The sequence below is a fragment of the Orbicella faveolata genome, unplaced genomic scaffold (assembly GCF_042242905.1).
Source record: "Orbicella faveolata isolate gen_17 unplaced genomic scaffold, um_ofav_v1 contig_46, whole genome shotgun sequence".
NCBI classification, from domain to species: Eukaryota; Metazoa; Cnidaria; class Anthozoa; order Scleractinia; family Merulinidae; genus Orbicella; species Orbicella faveolata.
The window spans coordinates 22,639,210-22,662,874 of record NW_028301576.1 but is presented as its reverse complement, the minus strand read 5'-3'; the positions used below and the strand labels follow the sequence as shown (position 1 = coordinate 22,662,874).

The 23,665-nt window shown below is 38.0% G+C and overlaps 2 protein-coding genes and 1 pseudogene across 13 annotated transcripts in view; 2 read left to right on the top strand and 1 right to left on the bottom strand.

Moving 5' to 3' along the window:
- LOC149098917 (uncharacterized) overlaps nt 1-23,665 on the bottom strand; it is a 154,033-nt gene that overhangs the window by 53,284 nt on the left and 77,084 nt on the right. The gene's annotated exons all lie outside the window — the stretch shown is intronic.
- On the top strand, nt 46-9,602 carry LOC149098922 (uncharacterized; annotated as a pseudogene). Its single transcript, XR_016203757.1, has 14 exons — nt 46-1,270; nt 1,744-1,981; nt 2,144-2,252; nt 2,530-2,633; nt 3,040-3,155; nt 3,462-3,535; nt 3,635-3,912; nt 4,177-4,328; nt 4,510-4,594; nt 5,703-5,914; nt 6,424-6,516; nt 7,001-7,217; nt 7,462-7,544; nt 7,734-9,602. The product of XR_016203757.1 is annotated as an uncharacterized LOC149098922 (transcript).
- Nucleotides 10,723-14,697, top strand: LOC149098921 (testis-specific serine/threonine-protein kinase 4-like). 2 transcript variants are annotated; one of them, XM_089277215.1, is made up of 2 exons: nt 10,723-11,334; nt 11,571-14,697. In XM_089277215.1, exon 2 carries the CDS (start codon nt 12,813-12,815, stop codon nt 13,935-13,937), a length of 1,125 nt encoding a protein of 374 aa, XP_089133341.1. In that variant the 5' UTR covers nt 10,723-11,334; nt 11,571-12,812; the 3' UTR covers nt 13,938-14,697. The 2 variants fall into 2 exon arrangements, with proteins under 2 accessions (XP_089133341.1, XP_089133340.1); XM_089277214.1 differs by having other exon boundaries at nt 10,723-11,695; nt 12,799-14,697.

Sequence of the window (23,665 nt, the reverse complement as noted above, 5' to 3'; positions counted from 1 at the left end):
AAGCATAGGTAAACTCGGTGTCGTCGGTCACATAACTTGCGTGCAACGCAAACGGTTAGTTTCCAGTACCTCGCTTGTGTCCTGGCTATTGTTTTCGGATGTCTGCAGAGGATTTGTGTACTTGCTTGTGATCGCTATTGTGTGTCAAAGGTAATTTTTTACTAACTGGGTAATATTCTACTTTGGCGGGACTTTCAAGTTTCAAAAGCATCATGTTTTTGATTTGTAACTCACTTGAAGCATCGATATGGTGGGAGACGAACCGTCGTCCTCCTCCACGTTTAACGTTTCCAGTCTTTCAAGGGTTACAAGTTCGTCGCTTGACCCTCGAAAGCATTGGTATGTCGTTACCAAAGAAGTTTGTCGAGGTTACCCGAAGGATTTCGCCAGGAATGAAATTTTTAAGTCATTTCCAAACGAGCTTCGAAGTGTGGCTCCGCGGGAACTTCAGCCCGCCAAATCGGCGTATTCAAGCGACTTCCGAAGAACGCCAAATACAGTATATGTCGCTTCGACCTTTGGTTTAATTGCCGGACTACTACGTCAAAGCGGTCGTTCAGCTAGTGGCTTTCTGAATTCAGCTGTATTCACGCCGATTGTAAATCTCCTAAACTCCATCGCCTTGGACATGGAGCACCGCGATGTCATGGACTTCGCTTTTGGCGGGAAAGCGTGCCCAGTTATTCAAGCCTCTGAGGAACTCCAAGCAGAACTGGCGGAAAAATCACGGTCAATTGAATTCCTTGAACTCAAACTAAAAAACCTTCAGGGTCAGGTTGTTGATCTTGAAACGAGTTTAAGTGATTTTTCTTCTTCAGAGCCAACATGCTGTTCGACTCCTGTCAACTCTCGTTCACCATCATCGTGCTGCAGTTCGATCGAGGAGACAAAATGCAGCCCAGACCTCGGATCGACGACCAGAAAACGACAAGTTGTAGCCAAGTGCAAGGAAGTGCTAGATTCAATCAGTGACGTCTCTGAAAAATATAAAGAATCAATTGCTTGCGTTCTAGGAAACAGTTTTATTTATGGTGATGATGCTCAGAGAGAAAACGTGAGAAACCACATCTCGGAGGTCATAAATATTGTAATGGACTCAAAGGGGTCGAAGAAAGGCTTTTCTGAGCTTCTGTCCTCAGAAACACACGCTCGTGTTTTCCAGAGCATGAGAGTTCCGGATTGGGTGCTGTTGTATTTCAAGCTGCACACAAAGTTGCCTGATTCAGCATGGCAGACGCTGCTCAATTTGACCCAACTTGGAAAGACCGGGGTGAGTGCACTTCTGGGTAATGATGAGTGACATGAAAAGCTTTTGTTCCCTTTTTCTATTTATTGTTCTTAGTTTTGTTTGCATGCTGCTGCTTTTCATTCATTGTTGATTTGCTCAATATAATGGTTATGTATTCTCCAAAAAATAAATTACCATCATTACTTTTATCAAGGCTACTTCCCAATAAAAAATGTGTCTAGTATAATTTATCAGTTTCACAATGTATTGAGCATTTCAATTTTACTCAGAGTGATCGCCAAAGACAACAAATCAAATATCGTAATAGCATAAGGAACTAGCTAGAAGCAAGGAAACACAAGTGACCAAATCACATATGCCAAATCGCAATTGGTTTTTTTTTTGCATCTGATTGGCTGAGAGGGAAGCACGACCAACTTGACTTGATAAGAGATGACTGTATATAAGAGTTAAATTTATGCCTCCATTAATAGTTTCCTTCTATTTATCCTTAGCGATCCAGTGATACACCTTTACTTCTTTCAAAAAATGAAATCAAGGCTGTAAAGAAGTTAGTATTTTCTGTTGTGCAGAAAACGCTGAAAATTGGTAGAGTCAATGATGCTGACTTTGAAGCATGCGATGTGGACCTACAATCTGTTCTTGTCTGGGCCATACGAGAACAGCGCCTTCATTGTTGTGACACTGAGGACCTGGAATTCAATGTTAAACTTGATGGCCGTCCTCTTGGTGGTGAGTGTATCAGTAACATATTTTAACTGGGTGTTTCATTTGTCTGCCTAACAGTATCTACTGCAGTATTTTTGATAAGATTGTGTCATTCTATGGGTTAATAATAATATGTTATGAATAGTTGGTAATAAAACTATTTATTTTTGGTATTTTGTTTTCAAGGGAAAAATCAAGTGGCTGTTGGTCTGGCCCCCATTGACTTTGCCAATAAAAGTTCTGAGAGCGCCTTGTCAGTCTACCCTATTGCTATAGGGAATTGTAAAGAGAATAGGTCAGTGACTACTGATTGTGCAATCATGAACAATTTTTTGCATTTGGATAAGAAAGTAGGCATTGAGATGTTGCTGTAAAGAAAAGAAACATTTATACATGTATTTCTCAGTCAGTTATTTAAGATGTAGTAGAAACTCTAGATAAAAAGAGTTCCCTTTCTTTCATGAGCAGCTTTAGTTGAATTTTGTGATGAATACATTTTTTTCTGTTTATTACCTTCTTTCAATTAAGGTGGCGTTTAACATTTTTTATTTTTGTCCCTATTCTTATATTAGGGCAAATCTAAAGCAATTGATTAGAAATCTTAATTGCCAGAAGAATGTGATAAAAAAACATGGCATTGTTGTGGATGGAAAAAAGTACAACATCTCTTTCACAGGTACATGTAAATAGTGATTTAAACCAGACTGATGAGAAAGGGAATGAATTTTGAAATGCTGTTATTTATTTAATGGGACATTATTTGTGTTTATTTGGGAGAAAAACTAAGTTAAAGCTATCTCATAATTTTTTACAGGGATCAATTAATTGTGCAAAAAAAGCGATGGCAAATACTGTTTGATAATTACCTTAATATTTATGGCACTGTTCAGTACCTTTAGTAACATTTTGCTGTTGTTCTAAATATCATAACAATCCTGCCATTAAATAGGGTTATATCAACATTAATACCACTGGTTCATAAGGAAATTGGACAAACTTATACAGTATGTGAAATGGTCCTTGGATATTGTTTTGCCTCATTAGCATGTGTTATGAATTGTTTCCCCTTATACGACCTTAAGTGACTCTGGACTACAAGGCTTTGCTGCTTCTCCTAAACAAAAAAGACAATGAGGATTTCCTCCTTGGTGGCAAGGGCTATGGAGTGCAGTGTTGTGCATTTTGTGATGCAATAAGGGTAAGGTTTTATATATTTACATGTAGTTTGATGGTAACTGCATTAATTAACACTTACTTGAATTGTAAACTGCATTTTAGTATAGGGTTCAGTGACTATCTGTATCAATCATGTCAGTTATAAATTAGTACTATTATCATCAATAAAATACTTTTATTTTTGCAATCCTAGTAAACACTGAATGTTAAGACAAGGAAAATAGATATCATTATCTAGTAGCTCTTTAGCTCTTTGTGGAAAAATTTTATGTTTTTTCCAGCATTCTAAATGAGGTCAATATTTCTATTGTCCATAACTTTATTTTAGGCTTGCACTTGCCATGGAGTTGCTGTGGATGAGACATGCCTGGATTGTTTAAGATCAAAAGCTAACATTGGAAGGTGAGGGTGTTGTGAGCACAACTGACTGGTAAATATAAAATAATGGAAATTTCCAGGTTCAACGTAAGCCACTGAGTGTGTATTTTTGCTCTTTTTCAGGGGTACAGGCCTTCGGGATGATCTCAATTTTCTTCTGGAGGAAGACTTGAGCAGCATAAATCTTTGCTCTCTACATTGTGAGATGCGAAATTGTGAGCAGCTTCTAGGCTCATTGGGTTTGTTTGCCTATCGAGTTGGAACCCTGGACAAGTTGAATGGTACCTTGTCTGATTATGGGCCTGAAAACTGTAGAGGTTTTCCTAGAGTAACAGTTAAAGAACGGAAAGGACAACAAACAGCAATAGAGAGACAAAATATACATGTTGCATCTTTTTCAGGTACTGTCATCAGTCCTTTAATCTATTGTTCATCACCAATGTAATGCTGTCAGGAATATGCCAAATGAATGAACCCATTTACAGAGTGAACATAATTTATAACTTTGTGAACATAATTGCATACAGTCTTAGGAAACAACTTTTTCAATTTTCACTCCGATTGCCATGTGAAGGTCATGGAGTAGTATACATACTTGTGCCATTTTATGACACTGATGCAAGTTTGGTGGTCGGTATTTAAAGTCAAGGTAAATTCTTTATCAGGTTCGATGGAGAGAGAAGTTCTTAAAAACTTTGAAGAAATTGTAGCAAGGTCACTCCCCCTTGAGAAAGTTGCCCATTACTATGAGGAATGTTCTGGAGCTGCAAGAGACGTTCTGCTAAACTATGTCACCTTTTTTGAACAGAGGATATCGGTGGGTTAACTCATACATGTAGCAAGATTTTAAATATCTTACGTTACTGAGCAGAATTTAATGCTTTATATCATTTTAATACACATAATTTCAGGTTGGGTTGAGATGACTTGTAAGGGAATAAATAATTATGTTTTACAATAAAAACTTACAATGTAATTAACAATGTCCTTATTTGTAGTTTGTAGATGAGATACTCGACCGGGGAACCTTTGTTAGAGACTATGGTGTGCGGCAAGAAACAATTGACCTCGATGACACAAAAGGTGAAAGGACATCTCAACGAAGCTCATTAGCTTACTATATTTATAAATTGTTCACTTAATAATTTTTTATTTACTCATCAGCCTATTCAATATTCATAACTTTCTCAAGATCTGAAATTGTTCTTAATGGAGCTACAGTTCAGTCAAGGCTTCTTTGCCTAAATTTTCAAGTTTCTCATTTCATTTGTAATCAAATTGAATTTCCCTCATGCTTGACCACCTATGTCTTGGATTACTCCTACCTATTTGATGTTTGTTTACCCTGGGAAACTATTATTTTAAGGTTTCCTTACCAGTTGGGATTCTTAATATAGTTGAACCTCCTGTAAGCCACCACCCAAAATGTGAAGCCTAGGTGGTCGCTTATGGTAGGTGGTCGCTTATGAGAGCTTAGACCATAATGGGTCAAAAGTTTTCCTCATTAGAATATGATAACTGCCGAGACTTAACCCATGAACGAATGCCAATGCAATGTTTTATTCATGTGAAAGTCAATTTCGAGAAAAACATCTGGTTCTTCCCATTGAGAAATTGAGATAATGCTACAACACCTTATCCAATTTATGCTCTACTATCTGTCAAATGGTTGCTTACCGGAGGTTAAAAACAAAGGAAAATTTCAAACTTTTAGCTCTAAAAGTAGTCGCACTCACTAAAAAGAGGTTTCAAATATACCGATTTGACTTGGAAACTTTTGGTATTTTGGAAAACTGGTCGCTGAGGAGAGGTGATTGCTTACGAGAGGTGGTCGCAACCAGAGTTTGGACTGTAGTTTATGTTACATTTGAAATATTTGTTTATTTATTTACAGTGGCGCCAATTAGCACATTTAATAGTGCTAAATACATTTGACACTTAAATAAAGTTATTATTATTATAATTATTTAAAGTAAATTTCACACATTGTAATTTTGATGTAAATCCTTTATGCAAGAACCTTTACCCACATAAAGTCATCTGTCTCTCAACCCAAGGCTATGAATGGCTGGAAACAAACATAATCAGGGAAACCTTGGGTTGCTCCAGACTACAACAAATTGGTCCATTATATTCCCATTAAATGCTTACACTGACAATCTGTTGGATTCTTTCTGTTTTTGGCTGTAAGAACTTAAAGTGTTCTTGGAGAACCTAAAGGAGAACTGGATTAAAAGACAAAAAGAAGTCGAAGAAAGATTCCTGGAGCTGGAAGAACAGTGTGGCAATGAGGAACCCCTACCCAAGAAGAGGAAAAGAGGGAAGAAGAAAAAACTCATGGAAGACCACACTGATCCCTTCGCAAATTATGCAGCCCAACTTCAAATTGAATTTTTTGTCAAGGTAAACTTGTAGCTAACTTTGACATGCAAGTAGGTTGCATACACTCAATTGAGTCATTCACTTATAAAAATGCCTGACTGGAAAATCAGTGTTGTTCAATAACCAACATTGTCAACTGAAAGATTAGCAGTTTTATTTGTGAAGAAACAAAAAGTTTAACTGCAGCAGTTGCAACTTTATTTGACTAATACTTAACTGATGAAAGAATGAAGGATGCGAATACAGCCATAACACTACTGGAAAAATTAGCTGAAAAAATTTCAGGCTCTAAATGGGATTCGAAACCATGACCTTTGCGTTACTGTTGCAATGCTCTACCAACTGAGCTGTCAAAACCACATGAGAGCGGTCGTGTGTGGGTTGGGCCCTATATGTTCAGTGGACGTAATACTCAGCTGAAATTTTTTCATGTCATTTTTCCAGTAGTGTTATGGTTGCATTCGCATCCTTCATTCTTTCATTATTTAATTGCTACTGTTGGACATCTATTACCATGTAATACTTGTCAGGTTTGCTGTGATTGGAGGGAAATTGCCCACACAATGCGTGACAGAGTGTCCGAAGACCATGAAGAGCAATTGATTGATATCCATGATGTGAAGGTATTATTTTTTATATTGAAAACAATTATTATTCTCTTACGAAGCTGTTGTGGCCATAGCCCTTGGTCCATATACACACTTGCTTAAACTTTTCTTGAGTTTGTTTGAATTAACTGAAAATGGTAGGATATCACCTTTATGAACTAAGTTATTCAATACATACAGTGGTTTAAGTCCATTTTTGTTTTAAGCATTGCATCTAGACTTGACAGGTATGAAACTGGTTTGTGCAGAAATATTCAGGAATGATCAGTTACTCTTACTAAATCCAACAAGGTTAATAGGCTGATAGAAAATAATTTCAACCATAGCTTTTCTACACTGGAATGCTAAAGCTGTATGTTACTGTCAAAAACTACATGCTTTTCTGTAGTGTCAAAATTATTGTGTATACAGTTAAAAATTTTACAGGTAGAGAGGGTTACCCATCTTTGATAATTTAATTTCTTATTACATTCTTGTTTTCTTTTGCTATACTCTCTAGTGCAAGGAGTGGGGCTTTTTGTTGAAAATGCTATTTGGACTACACCTTGGCACTGGTGATTATGGGCACCTTGTCATAGATCACAGTGCTATGCTCCTACGGCACTTTAGGTCCTTCTATAAATATTCTGGCCAAGGATTTGAGGCTTCTCACAAGCTACACAGACAATTGTATTCTAAGGCAACAAATCATGATTCATCTGGACCTGGCCAGTCATGTGAGTTACAAGATACAGTATTATTATCATCATCCTTGTCGTCATTATCATAACTGTTATCAGTATTAATTATAGTTATTTTACTTATTATAGTCCAGTCACACTAGTTTCAGTCACTTTTATTTCTCAATACTCCCTAGAGTGTCTGTTGAGGCCATAATGATATAGAATCAAGTTTAAATGAAAGTAAAATAAGTTGTAATATCAAATAAATTGGGTTTGAAAACATTTTCTCTTCCTATAGTGAATCAAATTCTCACGCATTGGTATGCAACCATGCTGCTGTCGTTGAGATATTAATTCCAACAAGCTGAAAATTGCATTATGGCCAGTAAGTATTAAAAACCGAATTATGTGCCATGGATATTTTGTAATACTACATCAATAGATTAACTCCTTGTGTGCATTTTACACATGGAGATAAAAGGAAACCAAGTAAATAAACACTGAATTTAATTACACGTATATCTTAATGCAAAGTTTGTGACATAATTGTGTAACATTAGCATTTGCTAGCATGCAATGTTAATTCGAAACAGGTATGGTTTTCACTCCCTCAAGCACTATCTTTTCTTTTGTTTTTTGTTTTTTTTTTCATTCTTAGGAAAGAAAACATTTACCTACCGTGGATGTGGCTGGAAAAGTGCTGGTCATGAAATGAGATCTTGGACAGGAGCTATGAAAACTTGGGTTCAAGTAATCAATAATTTATTTGAGCAAATGTTTGGAAGTGACTTCCTTACATACTGCTATGATAAAGACCATGGCACGAGGGTCGAGGACACAGTGACATCCAGTATTTTAGAATACTGCCATGATCACTGGGAAAGTCAGTATGGTGTCCACATCAGTCCACAGCCACCACAAGATCTTTCTGGTAAGTGTCACCCAGTAGCTACCACCTTGGTTTCAGATACTGACATGCTGACTGAGCCAACCCCACTGCAAGATCTTTCTGGTAAGTGTCACCCAATAGCTACCAACTTGGATTTAGATTCTGCCATGCTGAATGAGCCAGCCCCAATACTCATTCCAGAATCTGAACCAGCTAAATGTAACTTGGAGTCTGTCACTTCTCATTCATCTCCTCAACTAAAAGCTGCAGTTGTCATTGAGGATCAAGGTGAGACCATCCTGTCACAGCAAACTGCCTTGCAAGTTGCTATGGCCAAAGCTAGCACAAGAGGTGAAGAAGCTGCTCTACACAGTTTACTTCCACCTCTGGCATCAAAATTTCCCTTGGCACTCCAGCCAGTTTATGGTAAAACCTCGAATGCAGATCCCTTCTCATTAACAGAGCGTCCCTGTAAAAGTGACATCCAGAAGGCTCAGAAAGTTCTGCTTGATGCTAAAAAAGCAGGCATGAATCCTACTGGTATTGACATTGAAGGCAAGGGTCAGTTTTGTGAGAGTGCCCTCTGTATCCTAAAATGCTTCTGCACACTAGCTGACACTACTCGCAAAGTGTCTGCAGAAGCTAACTGGCTTTCAAAAATGAAATGCTCACCTGAAGATCTTGTACGATTACAAGATGCCCTTTGGCATCATCCAACAAACCACCCAATACTAAAGTACGGTAAGAAGGGATTGGATTCCACGTCATTTTCTGATCTTGTTGAGGAACGATATATCGATAGCTTTGTCATTGATATATGCATCGGTAAGTTTTTGGATGACGCCAGAGAAAATGGTAAGAATGACACTGTGTACTTTCCCACAGAATTTTATGATTGGATGAGCTGCAACGACAAGAATTTCAAGCAGCTGCAATTAAATGAAACAACAAAGCACCTCTCAAACATTGATGATTTGCAGCAAATTCTAGTGCCAGTTTACATGCCTAACCATTGGGGCTTAATCTTTGTTGATTTAGCCCAGAAAGAGATGTACTTTGATGATGGCCTGCAGTCAGCAGTTCCTACCATGTCCCTTCCATCAGTCAAGTTGTCATTAGAGTTACTCTCTGAAATGTACCCACACCATCCACTTTTTCAAACAAGGTTTTGGAAAAACTATCCAAGGTTTCGGCGCTTTGGTATGCCATCTCAGGCACCGGTTAACTCAAAAATGATCGGCATTGGAAGCTGTGGGATTGGTGTGATCATGGCTGCAAGGGATATGATTCAGAATGGGTCTTCATGCATCAACAACTTCCTGTGGAGATTTTCTGATATGGATCAACACAGGAAAACTTTAATGTTGCAGATCCTTGACTGGAGTACTCCATAGAACCAAGGTGTCCTACACTACTATTCTTCCTGTCTTGGCTAGCCAGTCACATGTAGACTCTGGTTATTTGAAGGCAGAAAATCTTCATTTAGCTAGTTCTGCCTCTCTTGGGTAGTCAGTCCTATTTAGACTGTTGTTATCTGAAGAACAGAACTTTTATTTTCACCTAGTTGTGTCTCTCTTGGGTAGTCAGTTCTATTTGGTCTGTTGTTATCTGAAGAACAGAACTTTTATTTTATTTTATTATTATTTGCTTAGTTTTTAATTATTTATTAACTTTTGTTAATTTTTTTGATGATTTTATTTTATTTTTTCTTTTCTTTTTTATTGATACTCATTTCTTTCATTTATTTTGACCCAGTTCTGTCTCTCTTGGGTAGTCAGTCCTGTTTGGGCTGTTGTTATCTGAAGAACAGAACTTTTACCTCATTTTAGTATTCATTTATTTTTAATTCTATTGTTATTATTATTATTATTATTATTATTATTGTTTTATTATTATTTTTTTTGTTTATTTTTTTTTTTTTGGACCCAGTTCTGTCTCTCTTGGGTAGTCAGTCCTGTTTGGGCTGTTGTTATCTGAAGACAAAGACCTGTTTTTGTTTTTTCCTTATCCCCCCACTGTTTTTCCACCTCATGGTCCGTACCTTGTCGTGGTGAGGTGGCTTGTGTGCCTCAGTGACCTGTTTGAAGCAAATCCAGTGAAAGATACAGTTTCTTGATATACTAAATCAATTGAAAGGTAGAGGCCAGACTAAAACAGACCATCCTTTCTTAAATGCCTTTGAGTAAATTTCAGACAGATTTTAATCAGTTGGAATTCTATATGCCCTGGTCTGAAGTGGACCTATTTATAACATCCGACAATCACTTCAAACCATTAACCTGATAAGAGGATACCAAGGCCTTTTTATAAGAGATGTCAGAATTGAAGCCTGGAATACCTGGCATAATAGACCCAAACAGAAGGAGGTATGATAGTTTTTTTCTGCTTTCCCTTTCACAAACATTTAATGTTCTGTTTGTTTAATTTATAACAATATTGTGATTTCTTACTCTGTATTGTTTCTATCGAGCAGTTTGTTATACTTGGGCTGTTGTTATTTAAGGGCATCATCATCATCATCATCACTATCATCATCATCATCATCATTTCTTTTAACCCAATTCTGTCTCTCTTGGGTAGTCAGTCCCATTTGCATGGGCTGTTGTTATCTGAAGAACAGAACTTTTCTTTATTTTATTTTATTTTTTTTACCCAGTTCTGTCTCTCTTGGGTAGTCAGTCCCATTTGCATGGGCTGTTGTTATCTGAAGAACAGAACTTTTCTTTATTTTATTTTATTTTTTTTTACCCAGTTCTGTCTCTCTTGGGTAGTCAGTCCCATTTGCATGGGCTGTTGTTATCTGAAGAACAGAACTTTTCTTTATTTTATTTTATTTTTTTTACCCAGTTCTGTCTCTCTTGGGTAGTCAGTCCTGGTTTTTGGGCTGTTGTTATCTGAAGAACACAACTTTTATTTTATTTTATTATTTTATTTTTTTTATCCAGTTCTGTCTCTCTTGGGTAGTCAGTCCTGGTTTTGGGGCTGTTGTTATCTGAAGAACAGAACTTTTATTTTATTTTATTATTTTATTTTGTTTCCCCAGTTCTGTCTCTCTTGGGTAGTCAGTCCTGGTTTTGGGGCTGTTGTTATCTGTTATTATTACTATTATTTTATTTTCTTTCCTCAGTTCTGTCTCTCCTGGTCAGAACCTGTTACATGCAGCACTCTTTAGTTTTATAATTTAACATTTTGTGTCCATTTCAGTCATTTTAATAATGTGGCAACTCTTTTAGGTCGCAAAGCAATGCAAAGTTGGCTGTTGTTAGCAAGAGTACTTATGAGGTATGAGAGCTGTTGGTATATACTTAAAGTTTTATTTTTGACAGACAAATGTTCCCTTAATCTTAAATTGTGTGGAATCCGGTAGAAGGAGACTGCTCCTTTCTGGATAGGTATTTTCAATCAAACTTGCACTTTCGAAACATAAAATCTGAGTGTCAACTTTCCGTGGTTATTGCTCGAAAACAGTTCATGCCACCAGATGACCCCAAACTCTCTGGTTGCTCTTCCTTCACCAGGTCCGACAACCATTTGAACTGGACGAAAAGTTGGCCGTCCCACGTCTTGCTCTCTCTTTGGCTGCCTCTAGTGCTTCTCTAGCATTTTGCGGTTCGTGTCTTTCCTCTACCTCCTTGTTTCGCAGGTAAGTCTTCTTAAGGTTTAAAGGAATGGCACTTTGTTGACCGAGGGCAGGTTACAGTATCATTCAGGTCGTGGTCTCTGTATTGGAACACATTGAACTTTTCCCTCCAAACGGGGGGACGTAGGTGCCTCTTTTCTCTGCCGCTGTTATAAATGCATTTGGCATGTTAGCTAACAAAATTTGGACGTACTCTTCCAGTACATAGTACCTTTCAACGCGACTCCATTTCCCTTAAACAAATATAGATATTGTACAACGCTATATTCATCATTTTCTCTGGTAACATCATTGGTTCTTGAGAACAAAACAATTTACCGCTTCAATCCTATTCGCTAGTTTGGAAGTTTCTCAGTCAAGAGAAGTAAGATAATGATAGTAAAACGTAGTCACTCCATTGCCACAGAAATTTTGCGATTCCGTTGTAAAGATTGGAGAAACAGAGGGGAAGTAAATGCAAGCATACTTACCGACGGCCTTTGGATGTACCGGTAGACAGGAATTAATACTGTCCACAATGCCACTTATCCCCTGTTTGTAGCTTGAAGACCTTCACCCTCTTCTAATCCTTGAAGGTAGCCGTATGACCTCCTGACCATTGTAAAACGGCAGAAATGTCACCGAATGCGCATCGATATGATTTTTTGCCTTTCTGTGTCGAAATAACGCAGTAGTGGTATTAAATTCGGACGGACAAATCGTAGCGCGTTTTAAAAACAGCCACAGAAACAGCCATGTTTGCAAGAATGGTGAGAATCTCTGCGACTTAAAAACCTTGTAATAGCTTTTCATCATGCTTTTCATTAACTTATTTACACATAGGCTTGCTGTGATGGAACAAAGCTCTTTCAACAATGATCAATCGGTGAATAGCTGAATAGTGTGTGAAATAGGGGATGGTTTTCCGGCAAATATAGCTGCTTCCTGAGTTCTTTTTGCTCCACCAATCGTATACATTTAATATCCATTACACGTGCTTGCCAAACGCTTTCCGTCTCTCACTTTGGAAAGATCGCCCGTGAAATCAATTTTTCAACGATAGCTGTGAATAGTTTTTCATCTTGCAAATAACCGGTTCTTCCACTTATTGCTTCGTAAATTTTTAGCGTATTCATCCTTAATGGCTCGAAACAAACGGAAAACGATCAAAGATCCAGAAAAGTTGAAGAAAATTCGGAAAGAAGCAAAGAAAAGGTGGAGACAAAAGAAGGCTCAAGAAAAAGCTTTGAAAGCAGCGGCAGCCATCGCCGGCAACTCGGCAACTATTGGCAAAAAGGAAGAACAAGTGGTTAGGTCTGTGCGAGAAGTAGCGGAGCAGAAGGTTGAAGAAAAAACCATGAAAACAGCGGCAGCCATCGCCGGTAACTCAGGAACTATTGGTAGAAAAAAAGATCGAGTAGTAACGTCTGTGCGAGAAGTAGCGGAGCAGAAACGTGGCGAACCTGCTAACCCGCCGCGAAGACGAGTCGACGTCCAACACCACGTTAAAGAGATCAATCCCTCGTTAGTCGTGCGGACAGAAAAATTTCTTGGATCAGGAACATTTGGAAACTGTTATCTCGCTTATTACCGAGATCTGCTTGTGGCTGTAAAAGAGTTCAAGTCTGTGAAAAAGTGGAGCACTAACGACCTGAAAAAAGAAGTACGCCAGGAAGCGAGAATGATCAGCTACCTCGGAGATCACAGTGGCGTGCCTTTGCTATTTGGTGTAATAACTAAGAGCGAGCCGCTTCGGCTTATTACAAAGTTTCATGGCCGAAAACATAGAAGCCTGACCTTGTCCAGTGCCACTAGAAAAAAAAATTATCTGGACAAACCTGGTTGGCTCGGTGTGTTAACAAAAATCATCGAAGCGCTCATGCACATACATTCGTGCGGTATCCTGCACAACGATTTGAAAGCGAACAACGTCCTGCTCGAGGAACGAGAGAACGGGTCAGTAAACCCGGTAATTATAGATTTTGGCAAAGCACGCTTTGCGTCTGATACAAAGCCTGCGGTGGCTGTAACAATTTCCAAAAGAGAGGAGTACCAGAAGCGCTACCCTCATATTGCGCCCGAAATCGTGTGTGGAACTGGGATGCAAAGCTATAAATCAGACACATTTTCATTTGGAAGAATCGCCCTTGCTGTACTGGATTTGCTACCCACAGCAACTGCTCGATCAATTAAGATGGCCAAATCGGCTTTAAACGATGATCCTGAACAGCGTCCCTCGTTAAAGGAACTGCTTAGCGTCCTTTAAAGATTTGTCAATTGAAGTAAAGAAACTCAGTCGTTCTCAAATAGTTAAACAGGCCAGTATGAAGTAATTTTGTAAATATGTCTTATAGTGCCCTCGTTAGTTCACGTTTTCCTTTTTAGATGAAGAACCTCATATTGAAAATGTTACCGCTGGAATAGTGATATTTACGGATTATCTGTGTTTCTCTTCAAAAACTGTGCTTTCAGTTTAGTGTTGCGAATAGAGAATCATCACGTTACTATTAAGTTTTTTCGATGAGCAATGAAAGTACTGTTTCCGGTTATTTAGAATTCGACTTGTAAAGATATATATTCTTTTTTATCAGAGAGCGACATGCTTTTAATACCACTAGTTGTATATGTCTCCGAGGAACAGCGGCATTAACTAATTATTAAAAGTGTTTTTAGAGAGTAAATAATACGTGGTTTATGAGAGTTTTATCCAGTGACACCAACGCCGCGAAGACAAACGTGACCAAATTTCTCCTCGCAACATACAGTTACAGCCACGCGTGTTGATGTCTGGAAACCATTTGTTTTCATGTCATGAGATACTTAATTAAATTGGTTCGTGTTTCTTTCGGCATGCATTTGACCGCCGATAAGTGCGAAAAAAGTAATTACTGGAAATTCCTAGGGGACACCAAGAGCGTAGTAAACGTGTTAAATACGGTGTTCTCTGTCAGTTAATGATAAGCCATGGAGGAGAATTTCTCCTTCTTAGCCTAATTTGCATATTTTTTTTCGGAGGGCAAAGCTCGTCATGGATGAAGGGTAGCGGATTTAATCTCCCTTATAGGCCTTAGGCTTTCTTTTTTTCGACTATTCCACAAGTGGAGTCTTGTCAACTCGTTTATACTCATCAGAGTCATCAGTTTCACGTTTTATGCTACGCTAAACATTTCCCAACGCGTTACTTTTTATGTTACGCGCAACTTCTTATGGAGGTAAGATAGGGTGTTATAATTTACAAGTTAACAAAATTTTTGCATGGTAAGAGCGATCGTAAATATCCCCATACAAACTTTTATATTGTCACCATGACCGCTATTTCTTAAGTTGATCATCTCACCGCCAGAGCTGGCGCCGCTTGTGCATTTCCCTGCGGCACCCTTCTAGGCAGGTTATCTGCAAACACGTAAACAGTTATAACATGAGAGTCTCTATGAGGTTAACCGTTAGCCGAAAAACGGCCAAAAATTAAGTCGTTAGACGTAGAAACTGGAAAAAACTAACCGTTCACCGTGAAAAAAAAAAAAATGTTCACGATAAAGTATACACGACATGAAATCTAGATGGTTTTCCCACGCCACGTCACGCTTCGATGACGCATTCTGAACTCGGGTAGAACGACTGTGTATTTTTGCATCCAAAGGCGGGCTTTATTTTATTTCATGTTAGCAATCTCTTATGAAGAGTCGCTTCAAAAAAGAACAGGGGGCAGGGATGATTGACATTCACCGGAACTTACTCAATTATTCATGTGTCCAAACATTTTAAAACTGAGAAATTCGTTGAAATTCATAACCTTCTATTGTTAATAACTAACTCAAGCTTAAGGTCTGTTGATGTTTACTCCTGTAAAATAAGACATGCAATAAAGGTAAAGTGAAATTGTGGCTAACTGTTATGGCATCTGAATATTAAAGAACAGTAATCGTAATCACCAGTTACTTAAAACTATTTGCCTTTATTCCTTTGTTTGTTACAGAGGAGCTGTACTGTGGAACTGTTTTTCAGAATATTTTAATGATTCTTGTAATTTTAAACAATTTTATTCAAAGACAAAATCTAGTCCGATATTTAGGGAAATCAGATTTGCGATAAAGTAAGTTAATTTCTTGTATTTCATTCATTTTATCAGTAGGTAAGTAGACAATTAGATAATTAGTTAGATGCAAGACCCCTCAAGCATGTAGTGCTTAAACGATAATTGAGTTTTAAATAAAGGATTTTACTTTACTTTACTTTAACATAGGCAAAAGGCCAGGCAGTGGAATATTGTCTACGTACCACCATGATTTTGGGCCAAAATGTATTAAATTTAGGATCAAACGTTGTTACACTTAGAACCTTCATTACATTTAGGGCCAAATTGTATTACACCAGGTGCCATAATCGGGGACGGAGACCGTAAGCGCGCGCCATTTCTAGTACTGGGGTTGTCCCCATGATATGGGATAATAATTCTATTTTTAGAACAAATTGCGCCATCTCGTGCGGCACACGCGCCTACATGCTGCAAGGATTTTTGCGGATGTCGCGCGGGGGAAATGGCGTCCGAAATTCCTGAGATTTTTCATGCCCACAACTCAACGTGTTTACGTCTGTTGGAATTTTGCTTAAGTATTTTCGTCGTAAGCTCCTCCAGTTTGAGTGAAGTAAGACAGTGTCGAATTTAGGTATGTTCCGCTTTAAGCTTAGATATATATCGCTGACCAAGTTGTATTCCGACGGATGCTTCTTTTACATGAGCTGTACATTACTCCACTTTAAATTTCACATATGTTGAAGATTAACAGCTTTTCCATTACACAGCAAAAAATTAGCTGGATATATTTAGATATAGCAGAGCTTCAGGACTTCATAGTTTCCTAGCTCCTCTTGCCACACGCTTGCGAGGAATTTGCCAGTCTATCGCGACCGAAACGTAAAACAAAATAATTGCTAGTTTGAGTTTCGCCTGAATTGTAAGCAACGCTTGATGTTTCATCAAGGCCCAATAACTTTTCGTCCGTAGATACTGCTCAGTTTTATTCTTGTAAAAATCCAGTAAATTCTCTGTTGTTGATGAATGAGAGCGCATGCAGATGCGTGTTTTGTGCAGTCAGCGAACATGACAAATTAGACTTCCGCCGCACTTTCGTGTGAAAACGTATATCAAACTCAAAAAATAACTCTATAGTTTTTAAATATGTTTAAGATTGATAAATGTTTGAGTACATATTAAAAGCTAAGCTGAAAATATGCGAATAAAGCAGAAATAATCAGCAAAGGTACGATGACGCTTTCTTTAATCAACTTCGAATGACGATTTTGATTCTGTTGATCGAGTTTAAAATATCAAAATTCCTTGTCTATTTTCATTTTCGCAGTGTAAAACTTCACTAGGCTTATGTTGAAGAAACACACATGATGTTAGTAGCCTTTTTGCGTTCGTGAAACTTGTTGCAGCATCCCAGCACAAAAGATAACGAAAGAACTCTTTGTCAAGATTTGTTGACAATTGAAAACACCGACTCGGACTTGAAAGTGACGAGCTGCACTATGCAAATGAGCTAATTGTACGCGTCAGACTTTCCTTTCAAAAACTTTTGTAAACTCGCCAAACAAACAGAAACAATAAGAAACCATCTAAACAGGTTTTGGTTATGATCAACCATTGTCTGAGAAACTCACAAATTAACTCGATACCAGAGGAGAGAGTTTTCTTGCTATATTCTTAAGTCAGAACAAACGCAAAAACATACGCGAAAGCTTACAACTAGCGCGAGCAGATCTTATTATTCATTCCCAGCGCGAGATTGAAGCCTTGTTTTCGACCCTGAAAGACCCACCTTTTCCGTTGGCTCAGAGCATAAAACTACATATAAGCGCCCTGGTTCTGCCTTATTCCCTGCCATCGCTGTGAAAAATACGCAAGAGAATTTCGCAACTCTCACCATTTGATCATGCAACGTGACAACATCCACGCGAGCACTCCCGACATGTGCGTGGACCCGCGCGGATATATGACGTCAGGATGGCGCAATTTGTTCTAAAAATAGAAAAATTGTCCCATATCATAGGTGCGCGCGGATCCCAAGACTTACGGTCTCCATCCCCGATTATGGCTCCTAATTACACTTAGGACCTTTATGACATTAAGGGACATTTATTACATTTGAGACCCCAACAAGCCTCAATTCGAAAGGTTACAGGAAGCATTTGAGAGCTATGACAGGTCAATCGAGGGTGGAAATTTATGATAGTAACACTGAACTTTTATCATCTCATTTAAGAAATAAAAGGACAAGAAAACGTGTTTAATTTTCAAACTTATGTTTGACTCACTTCAAAGTCTGGCCTCCCATAGATTGTAAATCACGTTATAGTAAAACTTTGCATATCCATGTGAGTTTGCAATTAGTGTTTTCTAGTTCTGATCTAAACAGTATGCACTAAAATTTAAAAATACTCCTATTCCTTAACAGCTGTAACAAGCAAACACCCAGTTCTCCGACTTCTCTTTCCACATAACTGGCCAGGATAGTGGTGAACGGAGGGTGGTTGATAGAACCCCCATCTCTGTTTTCTTTTTTTTTCCTTGTTCTTATTTATTATGATTATGATTATGCTTATGCTTGTGCTTGTGCTTGTGCTTGTGATTGTGATTGTGATTGTGATTATGATTATGATTATGATTATGATTATGATTATGATTATGATTATGATTATGATTATTTTGTTCTGTTGTGTTCCGCTATATGTTTTTTGGGAAGGGGAGGGGTGATAAGAGTTCTGAAAGAGTATAATACGATTCAAAGTTAAATTAGATTATGAGCTCGGGATTTCTATCGCTTGAGTGCGTAGACTCAGTCAACTATTACACATAGAAATCGGTAGTGAATAATTTAATTGTTTTAAATCTACTAGTTGCCCAAAACGGAATCCTCTTTACACACACTTCGAAACTCAAAGAAAAGGCTTGCATTTTTTAGCAGCTGCAAACTGCTGAGTAATGTAGCCAGTTAGAGAACGGCATTCATGATAGAACGTTAGTAGATCTATGCGAAAACTCGATAGAAACAGAGAGAAATGAAAACAACAGAGAAATCACTTGTTTACCTCAATTTTCAAAATGTTCATTCTCTTTTCTTTTTTTTTTTTATTATTAATTATCTATTTTTTACAGCACGCATACTTACATTATTAATTACAAAAAACTACGTATAAATATACGTACGTACATTCTCTTTTCTCATGTCATCATTGTCTCAACAGCTCGTGGTAGTTTTGTGTTTCTGTCGTGCTTTTCATGATAACTTTCGACTTATCCACCACACGCTTAGTTTGTGGTCAACTTCTGTCGTCAATAAGACACATAGATTACGCCATCAAGGGCGAAACTTAAAGGGAATACTGGCTGAAAAGAAGTTCAAGTTCCAAAGTATACCTAATGGTTTTCTATAATTGATTCTGGGTTTTTATTTTGATTTCTCTGTAAGTGTTTGGTTTTGAAATTAACTAGGCATCCCCATGTTTACTGTATGGTAATTTAGGACATCATCGCGCGGTCAGAGATCTCAATAGGGAGTCTACAGGAGACTTCCCTTTGGAACTGAACATATTCATCTGGAAGGTGAATTATAAACGATTAGAAGCTCTTTAATATCCCTAGGTTCACACGACGCTGTATTTCAAAACGTCCAACCGCGCATTGACGTCACGATTTCCCATCAGTCTTTGCAAAAGTAAACATGGCGGCATGCGGAAAATTTGAAATCCTGAAATAGCTGAAAGGAAAAGCCCAGCATTTAAAACAGGCAAAGAATTATCGACCTCAAATCGCTGATACAATTATCGTCTGTAGTCTAGTTTTTTTTTTTTCTCGGATTTCCTTTGGTTAGAATTCGAGTAGCTGTTGATCGGGTTGAGTTACTGTTGGTATACCGCATATCTCGGTAGCCACCAGACGTTCCGTCCTCAGACGTGCTAAGTTGACCTTCTCCCGGTCGGAAAACGGTACTGTTACCCTTCTTTCTTCTCGTTGTTATCATTTAGTTAGACGTTAGGTAAAATCCCTATTTAAGTAGTTTTGCTATTGATAGTGGATGTTAACATACCCCACAGGAGGTCTGATTATTCTAACTGCCCACGCAGTTTTCCCAGGGTAATTTGTCCCAGGGTGATTAAGAGCGAACATATATGACTGACAAGGAATTCACACGTAAAATTAGTGTGTGATAGTATAAAAGAGGTGAGACTTCTTGTTTTTGAGTTGTTTGCGCTCGAAATTCGATCACCCAGGAGCATGTGCTCTTTTCGGGCGCTAGAGCTTTCCACTCGATCAAAATTTCTGGTTTGGATTTTCGGAAATTCCAGCAACAAATAGGCCAGTGTTTTCCGGAATATCCTAAAGTGTTCAAGTGGAATAGAAGAGAAAAGAGGACTGAGTCACCGTTAAATATAATAGGAACATTAAGTGCAGTAAAAATGTAATGTAAATATGTAATATCAACCGTTAATGTAATACAAATTAATGCTAAATGCAATAACAATCGTAAATGTAAAAACATGTCCTACCGAAATATAAGAAAAATTATCAGTTATAAATGTAACAACTTACCACACCGTAAATGTAATTATAGCGCTTTATTTTATCGCGATATGATATCGCTGTACTGATCACGCCACAGATCATCATTCAAGCCTCAGAATTCTCTGGAAACCTTACAACAAATGTCTGTACCATTTGTCACCTCCGGCTTTGGCTCCTTTTCGTTTGCTCACGTGTGTGATTTCAAACTTTGTTCGGCCTGATTGCACTTCTCGGACAGTTTCGTCTGATTGACTGGAATTTTGTCTTCACCTATCCTCTTAGTCAGCTATTAGTCCACTTCCTGGGTCTCCTGCCGATCCCTATGGACATCCGCGACAAACAAGCAAAGCCAAACTCTCCCAATGTGGTAGCTGAGGTAGCAGGCGTCTAGAGGTAGGATTCAACGTGTATTACGAGGTATCGGTCAAGAATATCGAAAGATCGAAAAGAGTGACTACCTCTGACGGTGCACAATACAGCAACATACTTCCTGCCTATATTGCGAGGTCATGGCACAAGCTTTTCAGTATCACTGCAAACATGCCTGACATTGGCAATTCCCTCGTGCCACAGCGGAAGAAAGAAGCATTTAGATACAGGCTCAGTAACCGAATCATGTACGTGACAATTGCGAAGATCAGTAGTGGTGACTAGGAGCAGCCACGTGTGAACCAGTTCCAGAGATACGGTATAATCACGAAGAGGCTGATACGCGTATGGTTCTCTTGCCGTACTCGTCACGTGGGAGGTACGTGCATCATCCACTCTAAAACTGATATCTTGTATTTCCGCTTGCTCATAGCCGAAACCTTGGAAAGTGCTACGTGAAGAAGAGACAAAGACCAGAATAATGAAATTTCTTTAGTTATTACTTGCTTGAAGAAGCAACTTGACTAAGCATTCACAAGCCCATAAAAGCCCTTATTGACGTACACACAATCACAGGCCGTGAAACCATCCCTGCTTTCTCTGGTATGGGGAAATGGATATCAGTTCAGTTTCTCCGCTGCAGTGAAATTTACGTCCAAGATATGGTGAGAATTGGGGAGGAGTGGACAGCCGGTATTTGAAGAGATACGGAGGCACTTGTGTGTCAGTTGTGTCAGCTGTACAGGAAGAGGTGTCACAGTGTGGGTGAGCTGCGCTAGTAGATTCACTGCGCCAGAGGAGGGGAAGTCTAGCCAGAGGCTATGCCGCCATGTGAGTGGTCTCTATGGTTTCGCGTTGCAAGAGCAAATTATCAGTAGCAATCTGGAGAGATGTCGAGACGGGGAAGACAGTTGAAAATACAACGCTAGTAGAGAAGTATTTTTGACAATTTGGTCTTGAGTGTTTGACATGTCTTCTTAATCGAGACTAATTTTAAATGGATACAGAAAAATAAAATCGTACAAATATCTGTTAATTAAGATCAGATATCCAACAGCTTCATGGTGTTGAATTATCGTGTTTAAACTTGATCTATTGTGAATGAGTTTGAGAAGTTATAGCTCCAAAATGTAAGTGAGAGCAGCGAAGAACGACATCATACGATCCTGGCGTTTATTTAGTAAAACAAGCTCTAGACTAAAGTGTATGTATCTACTCCGATTTCTGGTATATTGGTTAATGGCGTATTATGTTTATATAACAGAACAAAAAGGCATTTTTCTAATGGTATGATGTGGAGCACCTTACTGGTAATTTAGTTTTTTTCAGATATTTGAGATAGAGGTTAAATACACAAATTAGAAAACAAAATGGTGCCACTGTAACATAATTTATGACGTCATCATAGCTCGAATTACCTTAGATAATACAGAAATAATGTCTAAGATACAAATTTTTCCAAATATATGTCTAGGTCAAAAAATAGCATTATTAATGTTTTCTTTAGAAATCCAAGATAGCGACTAAAAGCAGGATATTAAGGGCAAATTGAAATTTCGATTTACAAAGTGAGAGCTACCGTTCTATCCTTGCTATCATACATATCTATGATACTTAATACTGAGTCAGAGATTAAGAATATAAAAGTTTCGTTTATTCCCCTTAAGTGAGCCATACAACTTCGTCAGCTGATGGACTTTTATAAAAGGCCTTCAAGACCGAAAATATATATAGTGAAGATCCAACTAGATTGTGACGCCTTAAATCAGTTGTCGATTAGAATGCTGCGCGAAGGATAAGTAAAATGATTTCTTCTTTCTCAAAATGAGTTGCAAAAGATAGCGTAATCGTTTATTCGCCATTCGTAAAGCATGTTGCGTTCAAGATATACAATGTATCCGTGTGTTTACGCATAGATATCAAAAATACTCGTTTATTATTTCACTATACTTCGCAATCTCACCATATAATTTCAATACGAGCCCGTAATGCACGGCTTACATACGGACGGAGACAGCGGAGCAACAATGATCGAACTCGATCACTTAAACCTTGACTTTTTTGACGGGAATACGCGTTTGGTGTGAATCAAACAAGTCGTATTCTAATGGTTTCCTTTGTGTTGTTTTCGTCTTTTGCACGCGCCTTATGCGGTCGGTACGATTTTCCAATGATGCAGAATGTATTCAAAAAAGTCGACATACTTGAAAAGGACATTATACTAGAGTAATTAATCCCTTATTCCAATAATGCATGGATATATTTTGCTCAAAAAAATACTGCTCAACTTACAGTATATCCAGGCGTATTGTTTGTTAAAACAACAAATAAGTAGTACATTTTCTCCCTTAATCTTCTGAGCATTCCCCGAAATATCGAATCCTAGAATTTGATTGGCTTTTTTACGCCGGGCAGGTTTCGACGATACGGAACCCAAGTGACGAACGCTCACATTTAGCTGGCTATGGTTCACTTTTAACTATGTAGGCTATGTAAACGTAAAAGAAAAAATGAAATGAAATAAATAAACTAAATGAAATAAAAGTGTCGTGTATTCTTGTCATTTCCTCGATCTTACTCTGATCTAAACAGAGTCTGCTAAGATCTGGAGGAATGTCATTTCCAACATAGTGATAAACAATCAACACACCAAAAAACACATCAAAACTATCTGCCAGCTAGATGGTGGGACTGAACTTGCTGCAGAGCACAACACGGTTGGAACACTGTTAAACAATAGTCTATAATTTAAATAAATAGTTTAATATCAATTAACTTTATTACTCATGATCAATAATAATATTTCAGCGTGTACTGTTAAGCTCCATATTGATGCTACATTTTTTGTTGTGTTTTTTTTTTTATTATTTGTTTCTCTATCTATCTCAGACACCTACAAGGAAACAATATTCAGAATCTAACAGAAAATGTTTTCTTCGGTTTACCGAGCTTGGAGTACCTGTAAGTATATCGATCAATGTACATGTTTTAAGTATTAATTCTTGAATTTAATTCACATAGTACAAACTCCTACTCCTACATTTTCCAAACTCGGAAAA